Source organism: Pyxicephalus adspersus, chromosome 9 (assembly GCF_032062135.1).
Source record: "Pyxicephalus adspersus chromosome 9, UCB_Pads_2.0, whole genome shotgun sequence".
NCBI lineage: Eukaryota > Metazoa > Chordata > Amphibia > Anura > Pyxicephalidae > Pyxicephalus > Pyxicephalus adspersus.
In genome coordinates, this window is record NC_092866.1 from 43,680,165 (window position 1) to 43,690,532 (window position 10,368).

The 10,368-nt window shown below is 37.9% G+C and overlaps 1 protein-coding gene across 1 annotated transcript in view; it reads right to left on the reverse strand.

Moving 5' to 3' along the window:
- Window positions 1-5,334: 5,334 nt before the first annotated feature.
- CD81 (CD81 molecule) overlaps window positions 5,335-10,368 on the reverse strand; it is a 40,625-nt gene continuing 35,591 nt past the window's right edge. The window contains exons 7-8 of the mRNA XM_072421729.1: window positions 9,180-9,263; window positions 5,335-5,956 (exon numbers count right to left, since the gene is read on the reverse strand). Coding sequence (XP_072277830.1) covers window positions 5,894-5,956; window positions 9,180-9,263 — 147 coding nt within the window. The 3' untranslated portion in view covers window positions 5,335-5,893. The remainder of the gene's footprint in view (window positions 5,957-9,179; window positions 9,264-10,368) is intronic.

Consider the following 10,368-nt stretch of genomic DNA (forward strand, 5'->3'; position numbering starts at 1 on the left):
TTGCTGAGTTCACCAGTGCTTTGTTTCTTTCTCATGATGTACCAAACTGTAGATTTTGTCACCCCTAATATTGTAGCAATTTCTCGGATGGGTTTTTTCTGTTTTTGCAGCTTAAGGATGGCTTGTTTTACCTGCATGGAGAGCTCCTCCATGTTGTCTGCTCACAGCAAAATCTTCCACATACAAGCACCCCCTCCAGGCCTTTTATCTGCTTAATTGATAATGACATAACAAAGGAATTGCCCACACCAGCTCATGAAATAGCCTTTGAGTCAATTGTCCAATTACTTTTGAGCCCCTGAAATGAAGTGATTGTGTTAAAAAGAAGGCTTTAGTTCCTCACATTTTTATGCAATCGTTTTTGTTCAACCCACTGAATTAAAGCTGAAAGTCTGCAGTTCAACTGCATCTGAGTTGTTTCCTTTAAAATTAATTGTGGTAATGTACAGAACCAAAGTTATAATATAATGTATATCTTTCATTTATACATGTCCCTGATGACTTTATGAAAACACAAGTATCCTTTAACATCGGCTGTTATGTATGTTTCTATTTTAGGCATACTGTTTGCAGTGACTGCAAAATGAGAAGTATAAATAAGACTTGCATATTTGCACTCAATGTATTAGCAGTCATCCATCAAAGCAGTGTTCAGTTTCATAAAGGTGGGGAAATCAGGTCCAGCCACTTACACCTTGGGGCCAAATAACTCTTTGAGGCATGAACATTTGCGTAAGTGAAAATCGTGCTCACAAGGCAAACAGGAGACTGTGATACAGAAAGGTGGACACTAAGCCTATTGTACAGAACAGTAAAATCTTTCCAATTCACACAGATTTAATCCATACCTGATTTTTAGCCTGGGTTGGAATTTAATGGTAGGCACCTATAAAGGCCAAGAAAGAGACTAGGTAATAGGTCAACATAAGCAGGATGGGTAGCACAAGAATATGTTCTACTGCTGACAACCCCGTACAGAGCAAGTACATTGTTAAAGGGTTAGTTCATCAATGACTGTACTTCAGACTTTGATAAATGCTGGAGAAGTAAACCATGGCATCATTTCTTGTAGGTCTCAGGAATTTTACAAGTGAGAATATATGGCAATAGAAGGAAGATTTAAAAAAACTTTAAGGTGTCAAATCTTTTAACTTTAGATATAACTTAAAGCCCAACTCTGGACTACTTTTAAATGCACCTATACAGTGGGGGCTCCAGGTTTGCATCCCCACTGTGTCATTAAAGCAGAATTAAATGAGAAAAATAACAAATTGCAACCAGGCAGGTCCTCCGTTGCAGAAGGGACAAGCAAGGGACTGTTTATTCTACAATAAATTAAACGTACCTGCCTGATCACAACTTTTTATTTACACTCATTAGTCCTTGCGCCTTGCGATCACTGCTCCTCTTTCAGGTGTCGGATCTTGTGCCTTCTTGATTGGCCAGGCTGGGATGACATAATTCCTGCGCATCCATGCATGCAGGAGTTTTCCCATTTCTGGCAGCCCCGGGGGATGCCAGGATACCCAACATACCCGGGGTTCCTGCAAAGGCAGGTAATCATGTTTTATCGAAGAAGGGATTCCCCTCTTGCAGTAAAAATCCAATTTTAAGAGAGGTTTCCACTTTCTCTGTTTACTTTAAACTTACAAAAGTGTGAACAGTATGAAATTATGAATTCTAAAAATTTTGATTTCCTTCCTGGCATGAATGTAACACATAACAAAGAGTTATGTGGCCGGCAGTTTCCGGTCAATAGTATACAGCAAAAAAGATTCCAGCACTTCAGAGCAAGTAAATCCAATGTACAGCATAGACTATATTTCAATATATATATATATATATATATATATATTTTGTGTATACAATATACAGACAGCTAGGTATTACGAGTACAGTGAGCCAACATTGACCCCCTACATTGGTAAAATGGAAAAGTGCACCTCCTCAAAATGATGGCCAGTGCTAAACCATTCCATTACATAGTGATTTGTAGGCTGCAACAGCTTAGTGTTCTTTTACACTGGTGGCCAGTTGATAGAACAAATATGTTACAAGTTACCTACCTCAGTGATGTCCACACCTGAACTTTACAGGAATGTTTGGAAGAGCAATACACCTGCACATTTGGAATATGAGCATGTGTAGTTGATAGTTTCTTTCATCCAAAGCACCTATCATCAGCAGACAATGCAGAAAATAATGTACTGCACAAGCCCACCCTAAACAGATTTATGGCTCCTGACCATTAGGTGATGAAAATCACAAATCCTAACTTTTGAATATCTATGAAGATATGGAAAATTATCAAAAACTCCCAGGTGTAGGCCATTCTTACACTTGGTGTATATTAAACATAAAAAAAACATATTCCTTTAACACACTTTTAGTTAATGCATTGCTTTTAGTTTGACTTTGTAAAATGTATTGCTTTTTACTGTGTATGCAGGGGTGTAGTGGGGCGGGCACGCCATGCCCTCACTTTTTCCGGGACCCGCCACTGGTAGCCTTCACTGTTACCGTGCCTCCTCTTCTTTTTTTATGACTACACCTCTGTGTCTGGTTGTTGCAGGATTTCCCACTGTTACCAAAAGGGCTAACAACAAATATTAATTAGCAGGGTAATGCATACAGTGATGGTAGCAGAGCTGGAAGAACTCTGTTGGATCTGTTCTTTGGTGATGGACACACCGACACCTGCTGGTTTGGGTTAGAAAGTAAGGATTCTGTACGGCCCCCTAACTCCAATCAGGCAAGGAGTTAGTGTGTGATAACCTAATTGTTTCCTAGGACTTTAACTGGTAATTAGTTTCCGTATTTCTAAACTCACATGTTAAATTTGGGAACTGTAGATTCCTATCTGGAAGACACATAGAAAATCCTCAGTAAGATTTGAGATATGCTTTTATCCTGCTGAATGACAAATGATAAGTGAGTCACGGGATGCCAGAAATATGATAAAAGAAATGACAGCATAAAAATGGATGTGAAGCCGGTGTATTTCTCAGGGTAAAGAATATATGCTAAGGTAGATGTGCTGAAGGTGCAGATAACACCCTTTAGTAGGTTGTTGTTTCATCACCAACACTTAGGGGTCTATTTACATTCCAAATCCCACCGACCGTTTTCTGTTAATAATACTGTTATTTAACCTCAGGCACATTGTCTTGGCATCACCTTGATTCTGCCCTCTCCTTTACTCCTCATATTCAGAACATCTTGAGGTGACGCCACTTTTCAACATCTCAAAATCCGCCCCTACCTGTCCCCAGAGACCACCAAACTCCTTAAACACGCTCTTATCATCTCTCGTCTGGACTACTGTAACATCCTCCTCTCTGATATTCCACTAACCCAACTCTCCCCTCTACAATCTATTATGAATGCTGCAGCCAGACTCATCCATCTTTCCCACCACTCCTCTTCTGCTGCATTTCTTTGCAGTTCTCTTTGTTGGCTTCCATTTTCAAGCTCCTGTGCTTTGCCTTCAAATCCCTCAACAGCTCTTGTCTGTAGACTGGACTGGAGGCACAGGAGTGCCTAGGCACACTCCCATACATACCATACATTCAAAGCAAAAGGTACATTTTCAGGCTACTGCTTAGTTACCAATAACCTTTCTAAATGTTTCATACAAACAGAAAATCTTTCGTTTTTGAGCAGTCTTTCTCATTTTTATTAAAAACTGAAGCCATCGTTATTGTAGAACCCTCCAACAGTGTTCATTTAGTCTCATAGCACCGCGTCATATTGCTCTGTCCCTTAAAATCCTCATCATTACACAAGTCAGGGCAGTATAGCAAATCCCACGAGTTTAAAATACAAAATAACAGCACAATAAATCAGTTCATTTATTAAAATCTGTCATATCTTATAAGTGGTTTGATCTTTTATATAACTTTCAAGTAGTAAAGAGTACCACACTATAATGGATCCCAGTGAGATGTAGTTTAACTTTGTGTTTTCTTTTTAATGGGAATGAGTTTAGAATTTTATCCAAATATAGACTTTAAAAAATACCATATTATACTAATTAATAAAGTATATAAGATTGGAAATAATCCTTAGATACACTTACTTGGAAATGACTGTCCTAGGGCCCTATTTTTTACAGGTAGTCCCCAGGTTAAGGACATCTGACATAGGGATGACTCCTGATGACTCCTTCCCTGCTTGCTCTGTGCAGGACAGAGGCTTGAAGGGGGGGAGGGGGCGGTTTTCATGACTAAACACAGCTGATGTTGTGGCTTAGGGGGGTGAGCTCTTGCTCAAAATTTTGTAACTCTTTAATGACCAAGACAAACTTTGCAGTTATTTCTTTTTGCATATCAAAGCACAAAAGTTAGTGAATGCTAGGCTCCATAAAGTTTTTTTAGCTTTGATTGTGATGAGCTCACAGTGAGGATTTCATATAGTAACTGACACCATGCTGCCTAATAATATGTTGAGACAAACATCTGTCCTAATTGCATTTATTAAAATAATGTACCTGTTCCGACTTACATACAAATTGAACTTAAGAACAAACCTATAGTCCTTATCTTGTATGTTACCTGGGGACTACCTGTACAAAAGTTCAAAAAAGGCAGTAAACTAAAATTTGTTATAAAATGTGTGGAAATCACTAATACCTTACAGGTCAGGGATTCATCCTTCTGAGACTGCTAATTGCCTGATTGTGTCTGACTTTGAAACTGACATTAAATCTGCTTATGTTTTTACCTATGCTGGGTCCTCCTGTTCTCCCCTTCTTCGGTGTGCTCATGAAACTAACTTTGCAGCACCCTGCCCTGGTACCCCTTCCCAAGTTCACTCAGTCTATCATGGGTTAACATCAATTTGGTAGAGTAGGCAGTCCTAGGAAGTCGTTTTACATGTAAAGCGGGAAGGCCCAGACCTAGTAAGGCTTGGGAGGAAAAGTCTAGATTATTATGAATGTCTATGCTGCATACGCTAAAGTTCTTTGTGAGAAGCTGACAGTGTGCAGTAAAACTAGACAGGAGCCTGTACACCTAGGCAAGACTAAAGCTGGAGGTCAGCTTGAATATTTGTAGCTCAGAGACACAAAACATATACACAGCAAATTTAAGACTGGGAAAAGAAAGAAACTCTAATGTTTATTGGCAGATTTGTAAATGATATAAATAATAAATGTCTGGCGCAATGTCTAAGCATCAACTGCCAGGGCAGCAAATGACAGCCCTTGTATTTCTCCCATATCAGATGTACATTAACAAAAGTTTTTTGTCCATTAACTGTCTGGTTGCTGTGTAACTCTGTCTACACAGATAAGGAATTCCCTTTAAAAGAAAAAAAAAAAACAGAATAAACACATTGGTGTTGGGGTAAAAAAAAGCCCCTGTAAAGAATTTTAATGAGAATCTTTATACATGTTTATATATATTTATTTTCTGATGACAGATTGTGTGGGGGAATCGTGCAGGGAAGGGGAAGCTGTTGGGGTTGGTCCTATCCCCAATAGTAGGATCACAATATATTTTACACAGGAGTGGCCTAAGTTGGGAAGTTGCAGCAATAAGACACGCATGTACCCAAGAGCTGACTCATTATTACCTGCACATGACAGGTAAGTCAATTTCGGACCCTTTTATGTGGCAGTGACATGGTGACAGAATGTCACACAAAGGCAGTGCTAGGAGTAAGAGTCCCACAATGCACCAAGTACATTCTACAGGGGGTCACAATTTCCGGTTTGTTTTGTTGCTGCAACTTCCTTCCTGGACAGAAGCAAACTTTAGTGTTTGTTCTGAGTTTGTAAACTTCAGCACAAGCTCCATCAGAGCAAGTAACAGGTGTTAATAAAAATACATGAATGGGAATGGGGGGGAGTAGAAGACGTGCTATTATTTACACACTGGAGAGAGCACATTCTTTAGTACACAGAGTAGATCCGGATTCCACAGCAAAGAACCATACTGAAAATCATCTCAATGATCTAGAGAAAACAGAAATAATACAACTATTAATGAGAAGACACCTAATAGACAAAAAATCTACTGCATAAATAAAAATTAGATACATCTCATCTAACATAGATTGCTTGCTACACTAGTTGCCTGCTAAAACCAAGTAAAATAAAACCAGTTTATCCAAAACTAACACAGGGCAAGGACTGCCCACCTACCCCCATAACGAGACATCACTGTGACCTAATCATTGGCTTTCAGGCATTCAGAACAAGGCAGCAATTGGGAGGTGGGTATTTGAAGGCTTCTGAGTCTGTTAGTTTAATTTTTATGTTAAAAGAATGGGTTTATTTTAAGGGAGCCCCTATCTTCAAATATTTACAATCCTCTAATTATCTTGACCTCAGCTTTGTTACTTATTCATTGCTCCTCCTCATTGCTCTGCTGGCTATAGATGACTGTGTTTTAAAGGGTCACCTATGGTTGTCACTCGCACCTTAGGTATGCCATGTTTGATTGTATCCCACTCCCATCATGACTTTTTTAATCTAAGACAACTGCTGCAGAACATGATAACTTGGGAGATAGGAACTCTAAGTAAAAGCCGATAGCAGCACAGCATAAACAAAAGGGGAAGGTAAACTATTCCACACATGGAGAGTCAAAGGGTGTGACATGGGCAAGAGAAGAAAGTGCTCAGCCCTGTGGGAGCTGCAAGTGATAACTTTGTAGGTTCTTCCTCTTGGATTCATATGGCACTGGAGAGACAGGGAAGAAAAAGGGAAGGTGATTCTGTGTGGCTGGCCCAGGCAGCAGTCAATAGAGAAAATATCAAGGAACTGTATCATTTTATTCCATAGCAGGCCTCTGCTACCATTCACAAAATCCTAATTGTGGCCAGAACTAAAAACGTCACCAATTCGCCAAGTTCTTAAAAACCTAATATGCACGTTGGTGATAGGTAGCAGTAATGTAGCAGGTCCTCTGAAATGTATTTTACAGGTAATTGTGTATACTAGTACTGGCCATTAAGAGGATTATTTGAATGGCTTTGGGGGAAAGGATAGGATAGGATCTGGATCTTGCCAGATAATGTAATATGTTATCAGAATGACAAATGCTGCTCTGTTCATCTGATTGTATAAGAAAGTTAACTTTTTGTTTTGGTGGCATATAGTACACTATTCTGTGTTCTCCCATACTCTACCAGTTTTCTCATAAGCATATTTTAATATATCGCCTTATGTATTGCAATATATGGAATTATATTCCCTGTTATCTTAATATGTATCGTATATTCCAATTATTGCCAACATAGCTCCATATATAATCCTAAAGTTGCATTTTGTACTCTGCAGTACAAATTGAGATAAAATTTTGTAACATGAGCAAAAAATGATCGTCAACAGGGGTTTAAAAGGTGGCAATCTACTTGAATTTATAAAAGCAATACAAGAATATAATAAGGTCAGCAAATATTTTGGACAAAAATCCATCTTGAGGAGGAAGGTCAAGTATGGTAATTCATCAAAAAAAAAGCAAAAATGTCTAATATCTTGTGGAGAAAGCAGAATAAAGAGGCACTCCATAGCTTTAAAAAATATTTAGATAAAGTCATTCAGTGCAGATCATTTATTATTTTTATTATTATTATTAATAATATTAAACAGTATATATATATTGCCAACATATTATGCAGCACTGTACATTAAATCTAACAAACTATATACAAGTATGTGCAAATTGTGATATACAGACTGGAAAAAATGAACCTAAAATGTTGCACGTGCAAAAGCTTAGACAGCCACATAATCAATTTACTAATTTTGTTGCTAGATCTTGGAACTTAACTGACTCCTTAATCTTCAATTCAAGTCAGGTGACCACCATAAGAGAGATTTTATTGCATCACATTCATTACTGGGAAATGAAACCTCTCAATGTGCTGTGCTTACATTCAACAGTCAGGGGTTTTCTCAAGATAAAGATAATTTTCTATTGCAAAGCATGAGAGACTGTCAAGAGATATCTGAGAGATTTCAAATTGGAATTTCTAGAAAGTTTTTTTTATATCTGCAAGGGATCGATTAAAGGGTTAAAGCAAAACTAAACCCACTAATATACCCGTTTCCCAAAAAAGTTAGGCGTGCTAATGGTATCAGGTTCCTAATTATACGTGTTATATTCTCAAGTTGTTTACTGCAGTGTTATCTACTCTTTCTGCCTACTAATGCAGAATATATTGCGATCAAGGCATGGCCCTGGTGATAACGGTCAGTTGTCAAGGTGCCTCTAGCAGCTCAACCTAACGTTCAAGTCTTCAAATGTCATATTTGATCATTGCAACTGCAGATTCAATTAGAGTATAAGATGGTACCACAATGGGAGGCTTAGATTTCGTATTTGTAGTATTGTAGGTGTGTCAGCCCAATGGGTAGCATTGCTTGTATAAATATAATGCACATAAAAGAGTCAGAAAGCATACTTGAGGTCCAATCACAAAGGCCAGAATGTGAATTATGTACCACTACACCTCGTAATGAGTGTTGTAATGATGACAATGAGCTTGGGCAAAAAACCTTTGGGATCTGCATGCAAGACAACCTAAAATATTTCAGAAACTACAAATGTTTGCCAGAGTAGAAGCAAAACTTAACGCAAGAATAAAAGGAATGTTAGCTGAGTGTTGGAAACATTTGGAAGAATTATTAATGGACAGAAAATTAAAAGTAACTATGAACAAGAATTTGCAGTGGTATAATATTCTTAGCTTTGTATTCAACAGTGGTTGGGTTTAGTCACTACCATTTCACAGTGTTGGAGACTGAGGGTTGCTGTTCAGGTCAGGAGTGCCACATTGTGCAGGAGGTGTCACACCCACATTGAAAAGTATTGACATTTTCAATGGAGAATGGTTATAAAGGAAAGTATTGGAACCACTGATGACAAGTTGGCTTTAGGCTTTTGTCAATGGATCAGTTTGACATGAGTTTGAGATGCTTCTGAGACGGTTCAGAATTTATTGACACGTGCATTTGCCTAAAGTTTTTTATTGCTATATATCTATATATGATATATGTGTTATCCTTTACCGTGCAGTGGAAAACACACTGTACCTTGCTTGGTGCAACACATGGCTTTCCCAAAGATTTGCGAATTGAGACATTTCTTTTTATTAAAATAAGATATTTTCCAATAGGTTGTTTTTAGTGCTAAGAAGAATTTAATTTAGAAAAGAAAGTCTGATCTTACCATAATGACAGCCACCACTGCGGCTGCAATACCGACCAAGTGCAGCTTGGATTTAAAGAGTTCATCAATTTTATCATGGCAATTCTAAAATAAAGAAAAAATGGGATGAGAAAATGTAAATCACTTTACTACCCTGCATCAGAACATGTACAATAAAACACAGAACAACAAACCAATTTCCCAGGAAAGTGTTTGCTGTAACACATTACCAGTGTACAGTGAAGTATAAGTAATGGATAACTGTTTTAAAATTTGCAACTTAGAGGTGCCAAATGCCTTTGAAGTAACAGGTGGTCTTATATTGCGTTTCCCTGTAATTGGATATTGACTTTGTCTGTACTGAAGTAAGTATAGAGAATAACAGATCAATAATAAAACATACATGTGAACAAGTGTTATTTAAAAATATACTAAATCAGAGTGCATCAAAGAGTTGTACTTAGGAAATCTAAGAAAAGTTGTACTAAGAAAATCGAAAATTTTCTGACCCATTTCGCCAATTCAATGGCTTCCTCAGGTGATCAAGAGACTTGAGTAGATATAAATAAAAAGAAAGGGAGCGAGTCAAAAGTCATAATGTGAGAGAAGAATCGCTGTAATGTAGTGAAAGACACCAAAGTAGATATGGCGCTGCAAATAAGGATATAGATGAAATTAATTTAGTGGCGATTGGTCCTATTGGTTGTTACAGTCGTCCTTGAAATAGGCAAGCATATGACTCTGAACAGACCCCTGAAAGACAAATTAAGGATGTATCCAGTGATGTAGTAATTGCGTTTACATCTGTGGAAGAGATAGACTTTATGGATAGTGTGGGACGACCAGTCCTGAAGGGATAGTAATGATTAGTGTTGGTCGAATAGCTCACTATTCGATTCGGCAGCTATTCGCTCGAATATAGCAAAAAAATTCGGGTGGTCGAACATCAAATTCAAACACCATTAAAGTCAATTGGAGGAAAAATTTGGGTTTTTTTCAGCACTGTGTAGAGCTTCTACAGCCTCCAAACAGATGTAAAAAGATAAAAGGATACATAAAAAGATACATTGTAAAAAGATACATAACACTATTACATACCCCTGTACTTCACATGAAAATTAAAGAGCACCTGTCACATCAATTTTAGGCTAAAGCTAGGTACACACTTCCAATAATTATTGTTAGAAAATGAACGATTACGACCGATCAA